Below are 26,203 nucleotides of genomic sequence, written 5' to 3'. Positions count from 1 at the left end.
ACTCACTAGTAAGTGCATCATATAGTCCATTTGCCATTTGTTGCGTTGACATCATAATCTACAATCTACAATTCCAATATCCAGTGCCTTAGAAATCTCCCAAAGATCTCTGCAAAAAATCAGTGTCCGTCGATGAACTATTTTTATTTAAAAAAATGGTTTTTTATTTTCTTTTTATAAATTATCAAAGTTTTCATCTTCAGAACACTAGATTTACAAATAGTTTCTGTAAAATGTTCATATTTATTAGGTCGTTACTTTGAGAATCTGGGATGTTATTGTTGCTGTTTAAAGACCCACCTCAATGAAAATTGTATTTTTTATGTTTTTAACATTTTCTTGTGGCATTTTTCTGATGATGGAAGACATATAAAGAAGATTAAGCTTAAAATAGCATCTCTGAGTATTTCATTATTGAAATTATTGTGAATCAGAAGCAGTTGCATTTGGAAAATGCTTGTAGTGGGTGTGACAGGTAGGTGTGACATAAAAACTACAGAAAGCCACAAGCTCCTTGATCTGCTCCATTCTGATGCATCCACTTGTAAACAACCAAATCCATATACATAGTCTTTGTTTTCCTTGTCTGAGTTAGCATCTGGCTCAAAACTGTGCAGCTGTATAGCTTCATATTGCTGCACAGTTTTGTTACAGCGGTATTGTAAGGTTTGTGTGAGGGGCTCTGAACTAAGGCAAGAGTGAGTAAAGAGATAGATGATGGGGAAAGGGGTGGGCTTAGATAGGGAGTAGGGAGGGAATTCTCAAATAGCCATGGTCTGTGATCATTAGTGAAACTATCCGCTAATTATCAACAGAGATGTGTGGACACAGTTCTTGTCCAGTGTTCCTGTGATGAACATGGATCTCTTTTAGCCATGGCATAGAAAAAGATCTATTTCAGTAAATAATAACAAATAATAAAAGAATTAGCAGTTATTTTTTTGTGCATGTATAAATCTGTTCTTGGTGTAAGATCTCACTGACTTCTGTCTTGGCAAGTTTGTTGTCATGGCAATGACTGTCAAGCTCAAAGTTGCACATGTTTTAAAGGGAATGTAAGGTTACACATTTAAAGGAAACTACAGGTGCAAAAATTCTTACTCATTCATGTCAAAACATAAAGAAGTGAAAGCAGCGTTACAGCAGAAACTAAGTATGCCCAATTATTTTAATAACAAATTATAGTTTATTAAAAAAACTGACATGAATGCCGGGCCTGGGGGGTCGGCGCCTCCGGGGGTGGGGCCCTGGCCCCTTTGCTGGGGGGGGGGGGGGACAGCTGTTTGACCACCGGGGGACAGTCTACCAGCTGTCCCCAACTTACCCCCTTCCTCATATAACCTCATATTAGGGTGAGGGGGTGGGGGGTCTAGCCTGCGATGCGCCTTGGGGGGGGGGGCCCCCTCCTATGGTTGCCGTATGGAGTGGGCCCCCCCTCTTTCGGTTTTATTTGCACCTTAGACATGTAGGGTCCTTGGTAGGGGGGGTGCTTGGACATCACTGCAAGCAAGCAGCAGATGTCCTCCTGGCACCCTACCCGCCAATTTTAACCGCACCTCAGACATTTAGGGCCCCTTGGTGGGGAGGGTGAGGGGACATCACTTTGAGTAATCAGGAGATGTCCCCTTAGTGCCCTACTCGCCAATTTTAACTGCACCCCCCTTAATACACACACCCCTCCCCCTTCAATATATACATTCCAACATAAACACACACACATGCACACACACACACTCTCAAACACACATACACGCACACACATTTTGCAAGGAAGGTGGGACCTGGGTCCATCTGTCCCCCACCCCCTCCCTGGTGGGGGGTGCGGGCCCCTTGGCGACGGCGGCCGTGTCCCTTGGGTGCCGGCTCCCTGGGCCCGGCGGTACTCTCTCCGCACGGTGGGGGGGGTTCATATTACACCTGAGCCGGGGGTGTTCGTGTCCCTGGGGGGTGGGTCCTGGTCCTTGCCCCTGAGCGCTGGGCCCCGCCAAACTTCCAACATGGCCAAGCCTGGTCGGGCCATATTTATAACACCCCTTGTGGGCCACCCTTTTTTCCCCGGGGTTCCCCCCTCCTGGGCGGGGGCGGCGGGCCCCTGCCTTGCTCCTCCCTGGACCAACCCTGGCCGGGGGGGTGGCTGCCTGGAGTGCGGAGCGGGTCTCCCTTGGGGGGTCCTGGCTCGTACCTGGGGTTGGGGCGGGGGGATGCCCGGAACTCCTGGGTGGTGGTGGGGTGCTCGTCTGGGGCCGTGGGCGTCCTTCTCCGGTGGGGCCCTGCGTTGGGCTCTTCCGGTGCGGCGGGGCGGCTGCTTTCCTGGCTGGGCTGGGGCGGCACTCTCTTTCCCTCCGCGCCTCCCTGCTCTCTGGCTCTGGGGGCCTCGCGGCGGTCCTGCTGGCCCTGGCCTGGGTGGCGGTCTTGGTCGCCCGGGGGGCGGTTGTTCCCTGCCTCTTCCCGTGTGGCGTTGGGGGAATTCCGGCTGCCGCTGCTGCTGCGGCGGGGGTCTGGGTGTGGGGGTAGCTGGGCGCTCCTCCTCCTTCTTTTCACATTCCACCATCCATTTTAGAAGAACATAAACACTCACTTGAGCACAGGTGTTAGCTCACCTTTGCACTAATAGTTTGCATGATTGAATGAATGAAAGATTTCACACTAGTTGGTTTAAAGGCATAGGTATGCGTTCGTGAACACTATCTGTTTTGTGTACATGTTGACATGTGAACATTTTTTGCAGCTAGCAGGTGTGTTGATAATATTTGAGTGTGTGTGAACAGGCCCCGCCCTTTTTGTACTACATTTGAACCGTACCGTAATGATAAACAACCAGTAAACCTGTCTGCTCTATGCTGCTTCATGGTCTTACCCCCCCCCCCTCTCACTATCACCCCCCCCCCCTCTGACATCCCTCCCTCTTCTTCCCTTCTTTCCTTTTCCGTCCGGTCCAACACCAAAGATTTTCAAACATGGTTGAAATGAATAAAGTTTGGCCTCAATTACAAAAGGGGTTTATTCAGTCATACCTTTGGTTTGTCTGAAGATTAATAACCCCTCTTGTTAAAGTAAAATATGTCCAACACAAGAGGCCCTCAGCTTTCATCTGCCTGCTTAGCTGTTGGACAGGACAAGTAAAAAAAAAGCAGAATACTAGAGAATGGTTTGCCAGAGCTGCAAGTATGGCGCTCCGCACATTTGGTCCATGGCCTCCTCTGTTGTAGAGAAAGGATGCCAAGCACACTGAGCTTGTCAGAGAGGGTGTCTTTTTATGATTGCACTCAGGCTGTAGTTCTGAATTTGATGACTTTTTATTTAAAATATTTGTTTAATATTTAAACAAGACTCAGAATCTGTTTAAAAGAGAAGTGCAGAATTACAGCTGAAGATGTGCTAAATGAGCAGAAAAACCAAAAACGGAGAAAAACATGTCCGATAGTCAGCCTGTGTGATTGCAGACACACTTTTTTAAAAGATCTGCAGTCAAGTGATGATTTTAACCTCTGTAAAGAAGAAAACAGTGTATTTTTTATCAAAAAAAGCACAACAAAGAAGAACAAATATCCACAATAATGATTCGCTTTGTCAAAATGAAAATATATTTCATGCTACATGCTCTGCAAGATAATCATTGATGTTTTTAACCTGACACATACTTGAATGGAAGTGAGCAGAGTGAGAGCGCCAGAGCTGAAAAGCAACAGTCGACAGGCGCGAATTGCATAGTATCAAAGAAATGTGATGTTTACACTGCTTTTTACTGCATTGTTGAAATGTGAAGAACTTTCAATTCTGTGCAACTAAAATAAAGTAATAAGTTTAGCTCAAATATGTTTTATCTTTTTGGAATAAATATAACTCTAAATAACTGAAAATAGTACCGTTTAATGTAGTACAATTACCGTACTAAAAATGAATAAGGAGACTAAAAGACTTGAATTTTGCCCTGGTGGTTTGATCAAATTCCAGAACTATTTAAAATCACATGTGAAAGGTTTATTTATTTATTTATTTATTTATTTATTTATTTCACAGAAGAACGACAACAATCCCTTCTTTTTTCTTTCTTTTCTTTATAATTTGGACAGTGTCAATGAGTGGGTTGTCATTTTGTCAGTTTTGTTGGAATTCTTCTCAACCAAGACTGATAAGTAATTTATTTGGACACAAGGTCTTACATTTGACATTTAAATAATATCTGCAATAAAAAGGTTTAATATCATGCATCCGTAAAGACCCTGTTCATAATTGCAGCTTTAGAAAGAAGAAGAAACAGGAGTAGTCAGGATCCAGGAGAGACTCTGGGCTGGCTGCAGGCAAACAGAGTCAGAGACAAAACAGGTTTAGGAAGTCAGCAGATCAGGTCTGGATATAACACTTGGTGATGTGTGGCATCCAGGAACTGTGCGCTGGGGTTGCTGGGAGATGTAGTGCATTCAGTACTTTGGAGTCGTTTCCCGCCGGTGACCAAAGGGGGAAACATAGAGCTCTGACTTCTGACAGTGATTAAAAAATCTTGCTGAGGGTTGTGCAAAAGTCTACGTTTAAAAAACAAACTAGTTTTAAAATAAAACCTATCACTCAGAGGCAGTGACGTGCGGTGAGGTTAATGGCTGGTGAGGCACTGACGTCATCAGTCAGATTTACAAACATATGAACCATACTGAGTAACTTATTCACCATTTGATTGACAACAGTTAACGTGTTTTGTTTAAAATATCATTTCAACGTGTTTTCTTTTCATATACAAACTGCAGCATAGAAAAAAGCACAAACGTTATTATCATCTTACCTTTACTTGTAAATAAAGTCCACACGCCGCTCCTTCTGAAGAAAATGACTTGCCGCTTGCTATCACTTCTTCTAGTATTTTTTAGCGTCATAATCTCAGGGCTCACCGGCGCCCCCTAACATGAGGCACGAGAACTACTGGCCTCACCCAGCGGCTTTTTCGCCGGCGTTTAGCGCTCAGCACAAGAAACACATCCTTCACATACAGTTTTTTATAAAAACAAACACTGTACATCATATACATCTGCTAAATTATGTAAACTCAGCTCATATAGTACAAGTGATTGAACCGACATACAGAGAGACAGCAGTACCGTCTGACTGCATAAGTATTGCGCAATCCAAGGTGAGGCTCAGCGGGCTGGTGCCTCATCGCACGTCACTTTTTAGTATCTGAACGGCAAATGCGGAAATTCAGCAATTTTGAAAAGAAAAAACACCCAAAAATGGGACATTTAAATGGAAAATGACTGCAAAGCACAAATTACTGATTAAATATAATAATTGAATTTATTTTTTCTCTTTTCTTCCCATAATGACAGGTGAGGCTGTGCCTCACCTGCCTCTCCTGACTGCACGTCACTGCTCAGAGGCCTGCAGTTAATCTCAGCTGTTTAAATTAGTAGCCAGAATTTGCCTTATTTACAAAGATGATTAGAAAAACATAAAGATTTTGTAAAAATTATAATCTTGTATAAATGTCTGTAAATAGTTTCATTTATCCCTAAAAACAGCTAAAAATAAAGATTGTTTGGCTGTTTAGATCAATTAAAAATAAATGGAACTTTAAAGTTAAAGACTTTTGAAGTCCAACTTTTATACAATGGGAATAGTTAAACCAAGCCATGAGAAGAAATCCTTATTTCTTAGTTCCTGGCTAAAATGCATGATGAGACACTAAAAATGAAGTTTTGTCAGGTCAACATTACACATTAACACTTCCTAATGTGCTTTTCCTTAACTGCTCAGTAATTTTACAGCTTTAATGGGCTAGAACCAGAAGGCTATTCTTTTCCACAAAATTAACATAATTAATTAAAGTGGTTAAATGAATGTGCAATCAATCTATATGGTAAAGGAATGTCATTTACAGTGACAGTATTAGCGTGAATGAGTGAAAACTGGATTTTATTTTTCAAAAAGTGGTTTGAAACTTAACAGATCTGGCTTTATGGGTCAAAGGAATCAGTGGGTTTTCTGCTTTCATTCTTTGAGTGTCTGAAACCTGTAATACCCGTGGACAATATCACTCCAGCAATGCAGCTATTGCTATTAGTGCTGGTTCCCCCACAATGCAAAACAAATAATACATTCAACTCCACTAAAATAAAATAAAAACAAGAGAAGAAATTAAACGATAAATAGTTTTTGCTGCATTAGCAGAACAAAAACTAAAAAGGAAACAAACTGTGGTAAATATATTCTGCACTACTGAAACCTTTATAGCTAGGTGTGGCTTAGGTTTATCTTAAGTCAGCTGAATTGTATATTTGTTTGAACTAAATTCCTGCTTTTCTGCTGCATCCAAGGAACCAAAAACAGTATATAAAATAACACTTTTATAACGAAATTAATGGCTGTGCCTTGTGGAAAAATATGCACTATAACTGGGTTCTAAGGGGTTACTTAGTGTTTGATGTAAACAGTTGGGTAAACTGGTGAAAATAATCTGTGTAGCTGAAATTGTGTGAATTATCTTTGCCTAGATGGTTAGATGTAAAGGAATGTGTGCTTATGAGTTACTGTATATTGCATTTAGTCGAAAGCTACTCCACCTCTAAGCAGACCCAGAAGGGCCACAGATTAGCCGCTCCAGACCACCCATTCTACTCAATTAGAGTGATCTCAACAGGAGCAGCATGGTGCATCCCAGAAGTATCCTGGAAGAAACCATCTGTGCTGCTTTGCTCAGCTGCAGAAACCTTTTAAAAACCTTAAGTACCTCAAGCTGGCAGGAAATTGACATAATGGGAAAGTGATTACCTTTAGGTTAAAAAACTTTAATAGACTTCTACCTTTTCTCCAGATTACTACTTCGACACAACTTTTGTACCCAATTGATCAGCTTTGCCTTTTGGATTTAAACTTTGGGCGTTGACACAAAAGAGGAAACATGTTTTATTTTTAATCAGATCTTCAGCTTGCAGCTTTTAGAGTACAATTGTACAGAAATATAACCTTACCAGTAGCGAAAGAGAATAAATGTTATGTAAGGCATCAAAGTGACCCTTCTAAGGTCATTCTTGTATAAGGCTTTTTGTCATTAACCCCACAACCTCGTACTTTTTATTCTCACCAGAGGCTCATTAGACAGGACATTGGCTGTCAGGCTGGGGTTAATATTTCCTTTTCAGTTCGAGACCTAAATCTGTATAAGAGTGTATTAAAACTGAAATAGAAGAATCATAAAATGTGAGCATTGAAAATGTAAAAGGGAATCTAGTTATGTTGTCCAGCTCTCTAATAGAGCTAAGATTAAATGAATGGACAAGTCATTTAGATATGTTTTTATATATATTTTTTAATCGTTTTTCTGTTTTCCTGTTTTTTATTAGGTGAAGCATATTTTTATCACTGCAGACTTTACTTTTTATGCATTTTGACATTTTGCTTTAAAATAATAAAAGAACAACAAATATATGTGCAATTACAATATATTAAAGTTACAGAACGCTACTTGGTTTCCGTTGATATTAATGTTAATATGAAGTATTTTTTCTATGGAATAAAACAAAATAAAAACAGCTTTTTGGTTGAATTTTTCAGAAAACAATAATAACCCTCGTCTGATTCATTAACAGATTTACGAATGGACAGCCTCGAGGCTCGACATTTAAGGAACATATTTTATATATGGCACAGTGGAAATTTGGTCTCAAAGGGAATCCCCTTTAAGGTTCATTCCATCTTCAGATGCCTGCAGGCTTTCATAAAGACTCAACTGTTTTTTGTCATTTGCATTTAAAAGAAGGACTTGGCCTTTTAGGATCATGCATAACAATCCCTAAATCATTGTGTTTAAACAATAAATTTATGCAGCATGTATTTTTGCAGGTTGTGTCACTTTCAGTCATACTTCATACCCACCTCGGCTGCTGCCCACATCCACTCCTACTGAAAGCATTATTGTTTTGCCTTCCCTCCGTCTTATTACTCCTTATTAGGACACATACAAACAAAAACCAGCTAAGGGTTTTAAATAAAGCTGGACTTAGAGTAGAAGAACATCAGTGTGCAGTCAGAAAACTATTCTATCTACTTTTGCTCTTTCTATTAAGCCAATCAAACCTTTTTTCATGGGTGTCATGATTTTGTCAGATCATATGCTGTTGATTAGTTGGGAGATGGACACACTAGCATTTGCATTAAAGATAGTGATTAAATATTGATGGTAAATCTGACAAATGGTACCATTTTACCATGTTTCTAGAAAAAAAAGTATGTTTTTTTCTAGTTTTTTTTTCTATTCATTTTCTTTTTTTTTAAAAACTCGCATCGAATCAGCAAATTTTTCTCAAAGACATTTGAGGAGCCAATGGGTTCTTATTCATGCATGACGCCCTGCTACAACCCACATCAAGGACATGCTGAAATCTGTCTGGTTTTCTTCTGGATTTAATCTTTAATGTGAGTGAACGGATCCCGCTGCTTCATAGTAGATGTGTTGTACGGTTAACCAAAAAAGAAAAAGAGCCTACCCAAGCCTTTCTCCCTTTTCTCTCCTATAAGTTAGGAAGAGTCTATTTATAATTGTATCACTTGTTTTCCCTGTAGAGCTCTGTGTGACCATTATCTGTATTTACAAAAACCCACTTGTTTAAATGGGAAATATAAGATATTGGGACTGCATGGTAGGTAGTGGTTTGCACTCTCAGCTCACTGGGAGAAAGCCCTGGTTTGAATCCCGGCTGCGAGGTTTCTGCGTGCAGTTTGCATGCTCTCCTCATGCATGCATGTTTTTTTTTTCTGGACACTCAAGCTTTTTCCATCAGTGCAAAAACATACTTTAGATGTTCAGTTGTCCTTAGATGTGCATGTGAGATTGTTGTGTCACCCTGCAAAAGACTGGCATCCCTGTCCGGCGTGTGCCCCGCCTTCGCCCGACAATTGGCTCCAGCGGTCCTGTGACCCCGAAAGGCATTCAACTGGTTCAGAAAACAGATAATTACATAGGTCTATGGATAATAGATTTTGCTGTATCTAATTTTATTTTGAAAAAAATATCATTACAAATTTCTAAGTGACATTAAATTACATTTTTTTCTGTTTAGAATGTTGTTCACTTACAAACCAATAAACTGTTTGCTCACAGAAATAATGATTATCATATTTTTTGTGATTTCTAGATGTACTAAAGACTAAAACAAGTGGTATATAATAAAAATAATAAACAGCTTCTTGACTGAGAGAATTCTGTATAAAAGTTGCCCATTGTTAGGGTTGTTGTTAGGCATGAAGACAAACCTACATCAGATTTTGATAACTCATGAAACCCTTCATAACAAGAAATTATAAATCATCATATACTTTACAAATATTCAAATCTTATTCATGATCCTTCTTCCTCCTCAGTCTTTGTGTTTTTCTTTCCTCTTTCATGTTTATCTGCCTCTCCATCATTTGCTCCGTTGGCCATGCTATTCCATTAATCTCACCAACAGATTGCTTCTATTAATTACTCTGCATCTCCCATCTTGCATGTAATAATCTGAGGTAATTGAAATATTAGGAAGATATGGATATTTCTATCATTGCGCTCAGTTTTAATTAGTAGGAAGATTTAAAGATAGGTTCTCTTTCGCCTGGCTGGCCTCCGCAGTCTTTTTTGCCACAAATTTTTCTCGACATGCTGTTGATTTTCAGACAACTTTAATGTGGTGGTTTTCATAATGCATCTGTCTTACTGTGTCTTATGCGGTACCTTACATCGTTAAGGTAATAACACTCCCGGATCTCTACACCAAACAATTTTATATCTTTATTTTAAATATATGCATGCAGGATACACTGAGAATATATGAAGAGAATTCTGTTTTCTTGGAAATGTGGATTTTTTTTTAAATTCTAATCTTTATATTTCTGCATGTGTTTGTGAGTTTCTTTAGACAGAATAGGAAGCGGCTTTACAGCCTTTCAGTAGTTAATGGAAATATCCGGTGTGAACTATACCAACAACATGATCAGACAGTTGTAATTATCCCTGCTGCGATGTGGTGCATGAACAGACAAATGCATTGGCTTAATGTGAGGACTGAAAAAGAAAAGGAGATCTTATCCCAGCTTGTCCTTGCTGACACATCAAGTCATTTAATTTTGTCTGATCACATAGAACTGTGATTCTTACTATAACACAGCAGTCAAAAGGGTTAATTCATTCAAAGTTAAAGCTGACCTCTGCAGTATTTAGACATTGGGCTATGAAAATCCTCGTCCTTGCAGTCGGCCCTGCCACTGCCTCACTGAATGGATCTAATGCTGTTTGATGGTTGATGTTCCTGAACATTCCTTGAAGATCAGCCACACTTACCACGGCAAAGTCACCGGACTGCCTACAGCCAACACATAATGAAAAGAATAGAAAATTGAATACAAGACCCTAGAGGTCATCATTAAACCATTTTCTATCACAGTAACTGCGATAAAAGCAAAAGCAAATATTGTGGCCATGTTGTAAAGGATTCGAAGCTTCATTTCCATGTGGTCTCCATTGTCTTCTCACTGTGGTTTGAGGATGATTGTTCATGCACATCATGACTTAAGTTTTTTTACTTTCAAAGCTGGAGACAAAAGACTGATGCCGACATGAGATAAATGCAGTCAAATACAGTTTTGCCAAATATCTAAAAAGGCTTGAGTGTTACAAGCCAGAGTCATTATTTTGCATTATGCCATGGTCTGGGTGACTATGTTGCACTTAATTTTAAATTGTTTGTTTTCTGTCTTTCTCACCTTAATGCTTGATATATAGTGTGAGTGTGTTTATAAATGATTTTATTATTAAACAATTAATGAAAGAAACCATTTATTTTTTTATACAGATTTAATGATCCGAGTGAATGGTGGATATTTCTTTTGTTATCAGCAATCTAGGAAACTAATGTTGGACTTTTTTTTAAGCAACCTTGGTTCATCATCTGGTCAAAAAAAAGCAGTCAGGGGTGAACTTTGTTTCTGAAGTGATGCTTTGTATCACTTCACATGACATTTTCCATACTGTCCTCCGCTGCAGCACAGCAGAGTCGGTGCAGGCTCAGTAGCCGTTACCATGGTAACAGGTTGCACCGCATATTAAATAGTCTTCTTCTTGTGAAAACATTTTAAATCTAAAAAATAACCAGATTAAAGTACTAATAATGTATTTAATAGTTGATTTATTTTGTTTATGCTATGGTATAAGTGGATGGACTTTGCGGAAATAACTGATCACATCTCTGCATCGTTCATGATTTTATGGTAATGGACAATTCTTCAGCTAAGTTTGGACGCTAAAGCAGACATTTGAGATAAATTTAGTTTTTTCTTCAAATCTGTACATCTACCTTAGTCTATGTGTCAATCCTTTTCTTTGGGGAATAATGCAGTATAATTGTTTGTACAAACACCAGAGTCTTCTCTAGACTCTCTGCTCAAAAAGATGAAACATTAGTTGTATGGTTAACTTAACTAACTAATGCTGCACTTCACCAGTAGAATGTGTTGAAATGAAAACAAAGGATGAAAATAGTTTATGGTAAAATGCAGAAATTGAAATGTGAGCCTAAGGCCATCCAACTCTGCATCCAAAATACTCCATGAGAGGATGTTCTGACAGACAGGATCAACATATTTTGGGCTGAGCTGTCATCCCAAATCTGTCATTCAGGGTGGGGAAGCAAACCTATTTCTAAGTTAAGTTTGCATACGCCATTCACTCAAACTGAAAGGTTCACTGTAAGTCCACTTCCCTCTGAATCGAATGACATTCATATCTGTCTGTTTAGTCTCAGATGAAGATGAAGTCTGCAGGCGTCGTGGATGGAGGCTTGTTCACAGAAAGCTATTGTAACATCTGCAATGCCCAGCTCATCTCTGAGTCCCAGCGTACTGCTCACTATGAGGTGAGTCCATCTCTGCTCTGTTTTGAAAGTGTTTCTATGTAAAATAAAAATTAAAAAAATCCTTCAGTGGCTTTTATTGCAAAGTTGAAAGCTTTTGCAGGGAAATTCCTGCTGCAAACCAGACATTTCACAACAACCTTTTTTGCACCAATTTGTGCTGGTGTTGTTTGAAACCGTGCTCATCCATTATACATAGATCCAATGCAGCATGGTAATGCAAGTTACTTTCATGTAAACATACACCCCCCAACACACACACTCACTTTGTTGTAATGCAGTCTACCTTTCAGCTGACGCTCTAAGAGAATTATAATAGATGACCATGACATAATCAGCTCCTAAATGGTTGTGAATCAGAATACCTGTTTGTTTTTGCAGAAGCTTGTGTCTGTCTGCCTACCTACCTCTTTTGAGTGTATATACTCTCATTAAAAACACAACTGGGATCACAAAACAGTAATTAAGACTAACTAAGGACAAGGGCCTTATCTGGAGAGACAGAGGAAACTCCAACCACAGTATGTGAGAGTGTGCATTCCTTTAATTACCACTTTCACTTAACAGTAATCTATTTCTTTGTCCTCCCTAACGTCTGACAGAAGTGCACAGACATTAGCTGGGATGCATTAATGTGCAGAGGCACTTTTCAGTTGATCCATAAATAAAGGAAATATCGGTTGAGGGCAAGAAGCATCTTCAATCTGCTATAAGAGGTGAAATTCAGTGACTTAGGTGTCAGAGTGTCCGGGAATTTGTCGGTTTGACTCCACTGTCAGGTCATACTCTAAAAATGGGACCCAGGGCTGCTCTGCTTGGCAGCACCAGCAGTCTGATCCAGGGGTTAAACCAGTAAATGGTTCTCCAGCAGTTATGACGGCAGCTCATGGCGCCCTCAGGGCTCTGCAAGTTAAAGGTGGAGAACAAATTTTGCAGACTCAGGTGTGTGACAACTACTGGCCCTTAAACTTTAGGCAATAAAACCAGTCGAAGTCACAACTTTGCATTTAATTCAGTGCCTTTAGCACTGTATACGGTTTCAGTCTGAAAATGTGCATCTAGTACCACCAGAAAATGAGAAAATGTGTTTTAGTTTGAAAGGGTTTAGTGTTTTGAATGTTGGAACTTTCCATTTCTTTCCAGCCTGATTAAAGCTTTAATCTGTCTTTTGATTATCATTAATATGCCACTTCTTTAATCCTTGACAGTACCACCATCTTGAACTCATATTTGAGCTTTTGCTCTGTCAGACGGTTCATTTGTTTTAGCTACATATTCACTCTCTAAAATATATAAAAATCACAAACACATTTTTAGAAAGTTCTCCTCCAGAGGACGAAATGATTGAGTATGTGAGGGTTTCTGTTCTTATTCCCTTTTTTTTTGCTATTCCACTGTTAGCAAACGCAGACTGAAAGAGTGTTTACTTGCAGAAATGGAGCATTACCGGTACTTTTTACTGATCTTGTGCAATCCTAGTTTAATCTTTCATTGGGGATTGTATACCACAGGTTTGACGTCCCTATTGGGATTCGGGGTAAAATGTTTAAACATTTTCTTCAGATGAGTCTTTCTTATGTGATAATAAGGTAACCCTGTCCTCCAGAGGTATTTTGTGGATTATTTATATCTAATTTTAAAAATCCACACTTGCAGCTCTGGGACTGTGCAATGCCTTTTCTGCAGGGTTGTAAATACAAGTACTATTGTTCTTTAGGCAGCATGTCAAAATTGTTTGTTAGTTGTGAGAAAATATGCACATTTTTCCATTCATGCAGAAATAGGTAATCTAAACATTTACAGCCATAACTGCTTATTTAATCAATTTCGATACCAGTTTTGTCCTAAGACCAGTCATCGAGGTTGCTGGAGCCTGGCTCAGTTATTCTAGGGTGAGCCTCCAACTTCATTGTCCAAGTGGACAGTGACAATAAAAGCATATCTTTCTGCTGTGATGGGACCATTGCTACAGAAAATAAAAAATGTGTTATGAAATATATATCTATACATTGTTTAAAGTTCAAACCGGTAATCAATGTGATGTATAATTATAGGTTCTTGATTTTTATTTAACTTATCCTATTTTTTGTTTATCCTGTTTTGAGAATAAATTCAATTATGATGTGTTTTATTACATCAAATTAAATGTATGGATAAATGTTTTCAACTGAGAGAACAAGTACCTCCCAAGCTTTTAGTATGGAAAACTATTAAAAATGTAAAAAGAGTGTAAAAGGGCTAATAGAACCACTCCAAACCCTGCTTCTGCCCTTTTTTACGAAATGTATCTGGGTTAACAAGATCACAAGTTTGAATGTCCTCTTCTCTGTGTTTTAGCACACACATAGCCCTATAAAGTGGCTGGCATGTTTATATAGTTTCATTCCTCCCTGTTTGCCTCCTCCGACTTGACTTGTCACTTGGAAAAACAGAGAAAGAAAAGACAGGGATACACAGACAGTCCATTAGAGTAGGTTTGGAGGAGGGTGAGCCAGGAGGGTCAGTGCAAGGTAAGCATGGTGAGTCAAGATCCTGTTTTCAGCCCATACCAGAGCCATCAAAGGCATGACCATTTATACACCTACAAACACAAGCGGTCTCTTATACACTCCAAAACACACACACACATATAACCACTGGCAGAAAGCATTAACTGCGGTCCGGCAAGTGAAGGAGTCAAGCAAGGTTGAAGAGGGATTTTTCTCCTGGGGGCGAAGCAACCAATGCAGGCAGTGAAGCAGCAGGAGCACTTTGGTCAAACGTTAATATTCACTTTTTCAAACCTATATTTCTATTTACACTTGGAAGTATATTTCCATGTACATATCTCATTTTTCAATTCTTTGTCATCAAATCCATGTCTTATTGGTCTATGTTTAGGTTAATTTTAACCAAGAACAATGTCTCAGTTTTTACAAGAAGTTTGGACAATTATTAAAATGATATAAATAGAAGAAATCTAGGACAAAGGATGGTGATGAAATTAAACTTTTGAAACAAGGAACTTTTTTAAATAAAAGCATTTTTTTTTCATCGTTTACTGGCTATTGTGTGTGTGTGTGTGTGGTTCTGCATTTAAGTGACAGCTAGCAGTTTCAAGGAAAATTCTCTGATCTTTCAAATAAAACTTGTCCATATTCCCACATACTAAATGCTAAATGCTTTGCTACTTTGCTTGAAGACCCAAAGCAATTTACTATCCCATTCGCCGCCACCACACACATTCACACACTGATGGTGGCTCTGCTGCCGAACACTGGCACTAACCTGTTACCACCAGGAGGAATCTGGGGTTTAGAGTCTAGCACAAGGACACTTTAGGTGGGCAAGGCGGGAACTGAACCTGTGATCTTCCGATGAGAGGTCGACCAATTCTTCACCATGGCTTTCCTAATATTATAGATTTTTTTATTTTTAATCCAATGCTATATAACCCAGAAAGACCTTCTAAATAGTGTTATTCCATGAAAATATGTTGAATTTTCAACAAATATGTCCAAAAACTACCAAACTTATCCTATTTTAACCATATTCTGAAATGTCTAGGACTGAACTTTAGTACAACCACCACTTTGTCAACTCCACTTCTCAATCAAATCATGGCATCAAAAAGCTGAGGCTGGCCCAGGACATTAGACACCTATCCGGGGGCAAATGTTCTGATAACCTTATAAGCATTAAAAAAAAGATAAAACCACAGAGGAAGCTGCCAAGGTAGAGTAGCAGCCTCCGATTTTGTTCGTACTTGTCTCGCATAAGAAAACAGAATTCAATTTCCTGCCTGAGTTTCTTTCTGTTTCTCTCTTTTAGAGTAAAAAACATGCCAACAAGGTACGTCTGTTCTACATGCTGCATCCTGAAGATGGAGGACCGCCTTCGAAGAGACTGAGACCAGATAACCCAGTATGCTCGCACTCATGTGTGTCTGGTTCCCACAAACACCACCTGTCTTTTCTCCTATTCACAGATCATTTCAATTTCTCTGTGTTGCAGTTTAGTGATCAGCCATGTTAAGTTACAAAAGCAATTCATTTTTTAACCATAATTTTGGTCAAACCTTGCAAAGCTTGTCCACTCCCTGCCCTAATCATTACAAAAATGTCCATTCTATAGACTTTCTCATTTAAATAATAATTAGCTGTGTGTCTGAGAAGATTTAGTGGACCAGCGTTTTTGCCAAATAGCTCCTAAGCACTGCATGCCAGTGCTAAGGAGGTCACTCCTTTACAAAAGCTTGTTTCTGTTTGCATGAATTAGCTGCAGGAATACCAATGTGTCTTGGGCCATTTTTAGGTTATGCAAATGAAGCTAATGCTGACGTTGCAATTGCATTTGTTGTGTACTGTTGGACTTCAGGCTTAACAGGTACTTTGCCACAGCTACGATGTGTTTGTGTGTGAAAGTGTGCTGTATGGTGAATTCCAAAGAGAGCTTTGCTGTTTTTAATACGAGCCCCATTTATCTGGTTAGTGACACTCTTCATGAAATGCAAATGTGCACAGGGGGATATATACAGTGTGCAGAGCCCTCTTTGGGGAAACACATAAAGCATACATGAGAGAGGAAAGAAAATAAAAAGGGACCAATGACAAAAAAATAAGACCGAAAAATAAACGCCGATAAAAATGTATGAATATTTTTCCATTTTACCCCTCAGTGACTTGTGTCTCGCATCAAATCAATTATTTTTTTCTGACAGTATTTGAGACTTTCAGTGACTCTGAATTAAAGCAGCATCATTACTTCTGCCGAGAAGCAGTTCGGGAAAAAAACGCAAAAGTTTTATTTTTATTTAAAAGTAGAAAAACTGACGTTTTTCCCTCTAAACATGAGAGATAAATAAAAATGTTCCTTGATATGACACAGAGTACGTTTTAAAGCATTTTAAAGCGAAGTTCAACTGTTTTGACTTTCTTTGTCCAAGCAAAATGATACAAATATTTATTATTATTATTGTTGTAAGAGATCTATTCAGAATGTGAAATAGTTTAAGACATGATGTCAAGAAAAGCAAAAGAACAACAATGTGCTTTTTGAGACAGACTATGTTGAAAGCGATTATCAGTCTTTTACATTTTTTTACAAACCCTATTAACAATTGTACTTTTGTCTTTGCCTATATTTTTCCACAGAATTGATATAGAACGGAATTAATTGTTTTTTATTTAGATTATGTATTATACATAACTAGAATAGAAAAAATTGAAAGGTTTTACCATAAAAGGACAAAGGATATGCAAAAATGACTAACAAATGCACAAAATAAAAAAATATTAAATTAAAAAAGACAAAATATAAAGGTGAGAAATACAAAGTGATTTAATGTTCCTCCTTTCCCAAAGTTTTTTAAACTAAGAGAATAATGCTCATTCATGAGCATTATTCTGAATTCCTATAAATAATTTTCACACACCCAAAGGGATTTAAAATCGAAGTCTTTTTCAGGACCTGCATTGAGATCAGCTTTAATTGGCCACTATTTGACAACCTAAGATGCATTTATGATAAAGCAGGCGGGCAGCTTTCAGGATAAAGAACAGTAAATACAGCATTTGTTAAACATTAAGTTGAACAATGCTTTTGCAAATTAGAGTACCTTGAAAAATAAATAAACACAGCAAAAACTTGGAAATGCAACAGATTTTCAGTGAAATCATTTTGCATTAAGATATAGCATCACACATAGTGTAGAAATACATACACCTGGGTCTCAATCTGACTCCCTAAGTGAATAAGACATGACTCAGCCCATCCCAGCCGCCACCTCATACAGGACACTGAATGCACATAAACAGATTATGCACACACAGTCACACAAACGCACTGCTCTCATCTGGCATACTGTAATGAAATGTGGGTGCCACTGTGAGCAATTTGTTTGCAGCCTTTCAAGCAGAGTCACAACATTGGAAATAAGATGGGGCTGGAAACTGTTGTGAAAGGAGGATATATGGAGTTTAGAATAAACTTTCTTCTTTGATCTCTCTGTTCCTCCCATGGGAGATTTCACACATAGCTTTGCGGCACTGTGTCTCACTGTTTTTTTTTTCGTTTTTTTTTCTTTCCACACGTCTGTTTTCGTACCATGGAAATGCTCCAGTCCAGTGGGAATGACTGAAAAGATTTCCTTTCGCTGAGGAAAAGAAATGCCAAGTTAAAATTCTATGCCCTGTGGTTTTTGTGTGTAGGTGAAAGTGTTTGTCACAGCAAACAGGGAGAAAAAGTAGGTCATAAAGGTGCTCCCAGATGAAAGCGGAGAGACTCATTGCATTTTTTTTCTCTCCATTATCTGTCTGGAATTTTTTCTCTGCACAACCCAAGCGGGAAAGAAATACATATTTTTGTTTACTTTTTATTCTCCTTTTGATTATTCGTTTGAACTGTTGACCCTTTCAATTAAGAGCATCTTCAAACTTAGAATGAGAACAACTGTTTCCCTCCGCTCTCTGGGCACGCTCAGCGATGTTTCCCACATCGCCTCAACACAGAGCCATGGGAAAAGAAAGGATGAACTGAAAACAAATATAGCATGAAAGTAGATATAACTACTAATCTATTGATAGGTGCGTGATCAGAACAAAGTCCACCAAACTCCAAATATTCAACCATTTAAGCTCAAATGTTGGGCAGAAGATAAGCAGGCATACATCCATATTGGGTACATGCAAACAAACACAGACACAGTAATTAGACTGCATGGAAGTCAGTCTTACCAGTAGTGACAGTTAGAAACAAAATAAGGACAGAGAAAAGGCGTGAAAGGAAAAATCAAACCGAAAGAAACAGCGAGGTAGATAAGTTTCAGCAGCGACAGATGAAGAAAAACAGTTTGTCAGAGACGGTGTTTACTGTTCAAAAAGGTTCAGCGGAGTGGCAGCTGTATTGAGCTGGCAATTATTCACATGTTTGTCACCCACACATACTTAAGATTATCTCAAACTTTCCTTGAGCTGTCATTAAATCAGTCATGCTTTTGGTAGAGTCTTCTTTGTGGGTAAACTTAAATCCTTTAGAAATAACAAAAATAACCTTTAATTATCTTTCTGTAAATGCAATTAGCTTGACTTTTTCACAAACAAATCACAACATGTACAGCTAAAATTCTCCATAGCTCTTTATTACATTTTTATAATGATTGAACTAACCAAGAAAAAATTTGGGTAGATGGTAAATACTTGTATAGCGCTTGTCTACATTCATTGAAGGCCCAATGCTCTTTACAGACACAGTACCATTCACCCAAGAGCACACACACATTCACACACTTATGTCTAACACTGGCACCAACCTATAACCAACAGGAGCAATGTGGGGTTCAGTGTTTTGCCCAAGGACACTTTGACCATTGACTTTATGACTGGACTTGCATTCTAAACAGGAAGCACCCGCTATCCCCATGAAGCCAAAACCCCATAGACTTTTATTGAGAAATGAGCAGCTGTTACTCAGTTATTATATTTATTAGAATAACCTTTCCTGCTCTACAACATTTTCTTAACATGTTCTTGCCAATCCTATTTTTTTATGATAATTTTTTCTGTAGTGAAGTTATTCAAGTAAGAAACTGGACAAAAAGATGCCTCAATAAAAGTATGTGGGCTTGCATTGAAAGTTTAAAACTTTTGATTGGCAGATTTAACCCTTGTGCTATCCTAGGCACTTTAACATTGGGAGTCGGGTCATGTAGACCCACTAGACAGTGCGCTGAACCTTTTTTCTTCAATGATTTGTGATCTTCACTGGTGTCCATGGATTACATGAAATCTTTCCACCTTTATCCACCTTTGTCATGGTAGGGAGAACACATCAATGTAAGGGTGGGGTCATCTAAGATAGCATAAGGGTTACTGTAGCCCACTTTCAGTTGGAAGGGGTGTGGACTTCCAACAAGCTCACCCCTGCGTGATTTCTTAAAGTGGTTGCCCTAGAAATTTTGACTGAAACTGACTCTGACCAATTGCTGTTTACTGATGTTGATTGGATCCAACATGGCGGCGTCTGCATCGCTAAAAAAGTGAATTGAAATCTTACTCTAGCTGGAAGTAAGACATTTTCTGGTCCAATTCTCATGTACAGTTGAAAACTTTGACACATTGACAGGCAAGGCAGGAATCGAACATACAATCTTCTGATCTTAGATTGACCCCTCTGCCTCTGCACCATTGTCGCTGGACATTTTGCACACAATTCTGTATAAAATAGTTTTTACCAATTTGTACAAAATAGTGTTTAAAGTCATGTCTTTTTCTGTCTAAAAAAAGCTTCAGAGGATTCCTCTGACTAGAACGAGCAACACAAACAATACATTGTACGTATTTAGAGGTTTCCACCACCTCTCATCATGGCTGTCACTTGGCTACTTCCAGCTGATTTCACTTTTCCGGCCCCTTTTTCAACCCATTTTCAAAAGAAAAACCCAGTAGAGGTTCATCTCTGTTGACTGCCTCTGTTACCTTAAGTGTGTTTTGACAAGTGAAATCCCTGTACATTGCCAGAATGATTTTTTTCAGGTTCTCTGTCCTCAAAATAGACCTAAAAAGAAAAGATTTGGAAATAGAACACCAGTATTTGTGGAACCTAAGCCTTCTGCAGCATGTATTTGGAATCAAATGTTTTCTGTACATCATTTTGTGCAAGTGGTAGTGTGATATTTTAGTAGAATTACAGAATGTAAACTTCAAAATAAAGATTTTGAAAATTGACTTCAGCAAGCCACTTTATCTCCCTCATGAATCTAAAATGTATGTGTTTTTATTCTTTACATACAAGTATCCCAAATATCTTGGAATAGACACTACTGTTTAGTTTCAAGAGCTAATGCTTGGTGTTTGAATAAAGTCCTGACTACGTCAGAAAAAAGTCAGGCACCGGGTGACAGAGGGGGAGGTGTGGCACGCTTCATAACAAACCTTTAACATGATCACAGCAGGGACAGACACGCGGAGGGAAAAGAGGCGAAGCGGGAGATGGCAAGGAGGGGAGGGGGTGGCAAAGGCCTGCCAATACAGATAAATATTTCATCCCACAACACTCAGAGTCAGTGAGACTGGTGCCCAGAGGGGGAGGGAGGAAGCAGGAAGGGAAGGAGGGAGTAAAAGAGTAAAAGGCTGAGATTGAAGGCAAGGCGGAAAGATGAGAAACAAGGGAGGCGGTGAGGGAAAAGGGGGGGGGGGGGGGCTGAAAGACAAAGCTGCGCCTGGAAGGTAAAGGTGTCCTCAAGTCACATGTTCACTCTCCATGATACTAACCAGTGTTGACACAACACACACTCACTCGTCCCCTGATGAACAGCATGCCCCCATGCACTCACATGTAGAGTTTAAGATACTTTTTCTTTCATTGTCCTTTTGATTTAAGTCTTTGTACTGAAAAGGCTAGCTATAGAAAATTATAAATTATCTGAATGATTACCATTTTGACCCTTTTTTGCACATCTAATCATGCATTAGTATAAACTTTTGATGTGATGTTTATGTCAACGAAACAATAAAGCTCTCTAGAAAGCAGACAGACAGGAACTCTATTGCCTTTTTGTCAGGTCATTTTAGATCTTGGATAGAAAATTTAACATAACCTTTTAACATTGAAGATATCGCCAGCGACCCCTAAATAACACACTTTTTGACATTTCCTGATCCTACACCGGGCATGTGATGTGTGTTCAAGATTGGGCTAAAAGTGCATTCTTAAACGCGTTTTTGGCATGTGGTGTTCACATTGGACTCTCATTACTTGATACTAGCGCGTGTACCTGCAGTTGGTAGAGGCTTGGGGCCAAATGCTAAAGTGGTGCGAAAGGGTTTTTCTTTCATAGCTCAAATCTGACACATGAAAAACTTGGTGTCATATAATTCTGGACGGGCACAAAGGACAATTATTGATGCCTTCTCCATGATCAGTGTTCAATGTTGGCACTTCTGTGAAGTAAAAGGGACACCATCCAAATGTCACCACCAAATCCAAGTCCCTGATTGGTCAAAGTTCAACTGGCTTAACTTTCAACATACGTTCAATGGCCCATTGTTTTGTAAGTAGAGTCCAGAAACGGTCTTAAAACCTACTTAGCGACACGTTAATGCATGATTTTTTTAACCTTGAAGCTCAAAATGTGCATTTATGCGCAACTACACACAACTTCTAATTGAAAGTGGTCGCTTCAACATTTGTTGCAGAGGCTGGTGTGAATGTTGCATAACTCTTCGACTGTTTAGATGACTAAAATGAATCAGCGGATTCTGACACGGAATAAAAGTTGCTTTGAACCGGCATATTACTGAAGAAAAGTGTTGCATAATGACACAAAACCACTTTTCTCCATGAATAGAATCAGCTGATTTACGTTGATTCCCTAAATGATAAATGGTTCATACTTATATAGCGCTTTACCACCTTTTCAGAAGGCTCAAGGCGCTTTACAGTCACATTACCATTCACCCATGCACACACACATTCACACACTGATGGCGGCTCCGCTGCCTCACACTGGCACCAACCCATAACCATCAGGAGTTTAGTGTCCTGCCTAAGGACACTTTGACACATGGGTGGCCAGGAAAGTAATCAAACCGGTGATCTTCTGCGTTAGCTCTTCACTACTGTAATGTGTAACAAGACTACTTTTCTCTGCTTCAGAATCCACTATAATTATGTGAATTGCATCAACGGTTGAAGAGTTATGAAATTCAAAAAAACATTAACACAGAAGCTAAAGCTTCTGTAACAAAGGGTTAAAAATCCAATTTTACTGTAAAAATCAATTTACTGTGACTTTTTTGCATTTAGGTTGCATGCTCAAACTAGAATATAAGTGCTTCTGTTTTTAGTAAATTACATTAACACTTGGTCATTTAGAAGGTGTTCTTTCAAAGCAGCTTAATAGGAAAGTAAATCAATCATGGGTCAAGAAAACAGTCACACTTAAAATTTTAAGCTAAAACAAAGTTACTGAAGTCCAAGCAAAGGTTTGCAATAAGAAATTCATGGTAAAGATGTGCAAAGATCAGTAGGAGTCAAGAAAGTTGAGTAAGTTGAATTGGTAAGGTTGGAAGAGGGGTGCCTTTCACTGATGCTTTAGGACATAGAGCCTTATATCATCTCAGTTAATTCCTTCTTTAGAAAAAATTAGAGACTGCGTTTTTTTCTACTGGGAATGGCAGCAGTAGTAACTTGGTAGAGGTGCAAAAACATGAGCCAGCAAATGAATTAGCCAAAGGAATTTGCATATTTCAAACAGAATAGATCCCAACAGTGAGCCTTTGGGTCCCTCTGATTAGAGTGTATGAGATCAGGAAGTTTTCCTTTACCATAATACTTTAAAACAGTGAGCAGAGGGGCGAGATGCAGAAAACGTCTGCTGCAGAAAACTATTTAGTTTTAACTAGAACTGTAGGGAGCATAGGATGTGGACGCACACACAAAATGTGGGTTATGGGATTAACTAGGCACTGTTTTTGTGCCTTTGTGTTTAAAAGCACATTAAGAAGTTTTGCTCGGTTTCTGGGGTACATTGGTATATCTAATATTTATCTTTAAATTGATCTGTCCTGTCGCATTTGAAAATAAAGGGATTTCAGGTTTCTTTTTTTCTGAAATCATGTGTTTGGACCGGACGTGTGAATTTATGGCTATAAGTGTGTGTTTGCACATCTGTGTCAGTCAGGCGGTTGGTCTTATGTTTGTATTCCCTCTCTCCCACGGGGGAGCAACTCCCCCTCATCATTAGTAATGAAGCAGCAGTGGTGAAAGGGCCAAGCCACAAACTGAGCCCAGAGAGACAGATGAATATTTGATCATTCATCCCTTTGCCATTGCATGTGTTTGTGTGTTTGTGTGTCTGTGGGAGAACAAAAAAGTCCAAAACTCTGGGCTAAATGTATATTTTGCCACTTGCAATTCTCTCTGAATATCTTGTCTTTCTCAATTCCACCTTTACTTTTTTTTGTTCACCATACATTTTTTAACTTCCACTTTCCTTTTTCACCTTGCTTACCCTTTCATTTCTTGACATTTATCTTTTTCTTCACTCCCCCTCCCCTCTTTCCACTCTGCAGGACTGTGCTGAAACAGAGGTAGACAGAAACAAGTGCTGTACGTTGTGTAACATGTTCTTTACCTCTGCGATTGTGGCGCAGTCACACTACCAGGGCAAAACCCATGCCAAAAGAGTCCGTCTGGTGCTGGGAGAGCCGCCTAATCTAACCACAGCCACAGCCAACCCTACAAACACAGGTATCTTCAACACTTCATCAGCTATTTTAATTCCTACTCACCACTGAGCATTGGTACACTTATCTTGTATCACTTGATGTACACGCTTGTAGATATGTAGAATATCCATGACAACATCATGCATTTTGAAACACAACTTTGCGACTTTCAATCTGTTGTGGTTTTTGGTTGTGCCTTTAATTAATTGTTTCACTATCTACTGATCACATCCCCTTTCTCAAGTTTCAGAGATAATTGCTTTAAAAGAATGTAGCTTTTGACAGTTCCCTAGGTGACAGAATGACACCAGATGACTAAATAGCAGAAAACAGTAACATCAGATGAGCAGTTGCATCAAAAGAACACACGTTGTACATGTTACTACTGTGTGCTCGCACACTAAACTAAGTTTAACAAAGAAACTAGTTACTCCAAGCAACAAAAACATTGGTTTTAGAAACATTTTCTCAAATAAACAAAACTGTAGTATATTTTTAGCCTATGGTTCTTTAAAAAAAATAAACTGCAAGTTTACAACAGTTTTGCTTTAAAACTTGCTCAAAATAGAGATTAAGACATTATTGAATGTTCCACACACAACCCTTAAGCATTTTTACCAGCAATACTTGAGAATTCTTAACAATACCTTTCATTGGAAGACAGAAGTTTTATTTTGGTTTTCCATGTATTTTCTGTTTGCTAGCATTTCATTGAAATATGCTATTCCTGAAGGTCAGTAAAGGCCACGAGTGAGTTTATTTAGAAAAAGAAAGGTTCCAGGATTGTTCATGTTTTCAATAAGTTTTGTTTCTTTAAGTTTCTTCTTTTTCCATGTGTGTCAGTGGTGCCTAAAGCTCCTGCAGTATAAAATTCAATTTTGAAATGCTGAAATAGTCTGAAAGTTGTCCAGTTTCATCAAGGTCTCTGCTCAGGTCAGTCTTCTCACAATTACCTGACCTGGAACTATCCATCTTCTGTTCCCCTGTAGTCCTGTGCAGGGTCATAGGACTGTAGAAGCCTATCCCTGCTACTTCAGAGCAAAGGCAGAAACACCCTGGACAGTTCACTACTCCATAACGAATCCAGTAGTAGGATAGTCACATTTCAACCCTCGCTTTTACCTAATGTGACTGTCTGTGTTTCAACCCAGAGCCATCAGTAATGAGAATGTTAAACAGGTTGGTCATCTGAGATAGTCTGACCTCTATCCAAACACATGGACTTCATCCAAACACACACTCTAGCTTTGATTTATTTTTAGTTCAAAGCATTTGGTGTTTGAAAGCTTAAGGCGGGAGTTAGCCAAAACTTTCTGCCTGTGAGTAAGGGGCAGAAAAGTCTCTGAACTGTGCATTTACTTTAAAACCATATAGTCAAATGAAAGAGAGGCAGTCTGGTGCTTTTTAACCATTCTCTGACTGATTTTAGGTCAAGTTCATGACTGCTTAAGAGAAGCTTTTTTTTAAATCTGTGCGAGTGGGTTATCTTCAAGGGAACTTTACATAATGTGATTCAAGTTGAATAAAAAGGGGAAATTTCCATAACCGTGCAATGAAATGGGATGCATTTATCAAACCTTAAGAGACTTCTATGAAAATTTGCTCTGCCGTGAAAAACTGTCACTCCTGTACTGCTGCTGTTTTGGAGTTTCTGTGGTCTAATGACGGAAGGACCTGGAGAAAAAGGTACAAGAGAACAAAAGCAATGGAGAGAGGAAAAGTAACCTGGAATAGAAGAAGTGGATTTCAAGAGAGATTAAAGTCAAAGTTACTTGTTGCGAACACTCAAGAGTTGAGCTCTCCACAGAAGATGAAACCAAGCTGACAGGCTTGGGTGCACATTGGCACAGAGGCACACACGTGCAAGATGACGGATGCTGCCGTTTGCATCCATGGACACGTTGACACAATGAGAGAGCGAGGACCACGGATGTTGAAGAAACCATTTTTGAGGTGGTGAGCAAAGACCTTTTGTTTCTTCCCCGGAGCACTTCCCATCCCCCTAACATACTACTAACAACTTCCTTCTCCAAACACACATACACACACCCACACACAGTCATGCACAATCCCCATGACCCACTCCGTGAAAAACACTTACTTCTGCTTCAATGTACAGAGATCCCA

General features: G+C 39.1%; 1 protein-coding gene across 3 annotated transcripts in view; it reads left to right on the top strand.

Moving 5' to 3' along the window:
• The window catches only part of LOC101159377 (zinc finger matrin-type protein 4), a 64,369-nt gene that overhangs the window by 10,719 nt on the left and 27,447 nt on the right, over window positions 1–26,203 (top strand). For 2 of the 3 annotated variants that reach the window (XM_023963348.1, XM_023963349.1), the window contains exons 2-4: window positions 11,757–11,873; window positions 15,681–15,773; window positions 23,921–24,098. In XM_023963348.1, coding sequence (XP_023819116.1) covers window positions 11,763–11,873; window positions 15,681–15,773; window positions 23,921–24,098 — 382 coding nt within the window. In that variant the 5' untranslated portion in view covers window positions 11,757–11,762. The remainder of the gene's footprint in view (window positions 1–11,756; window positions 11,874–15,680; window positions 15,774–23,920; window positions 24,099–26,203) is intronic. The other variant, XM_023963350.1, reaches the window with a different exon arrangement.

The sequence above is a fragment of the Oryzias latipes genome, chromosome 15 (genome assembly GCF_002234675.1).
Source record: "Oryzias latipes chromosome 15, ASM223467v1".
Lineage (NCBI taxonomy): Eukaryota > Metazoa > Chordata > Actinopteri > Beloniformes > Adrianichthyidae > Oryzias > Oryzias latipes.
This window is presented reverse-complemented; position numbering and strand designations above follow the sequence as displayed.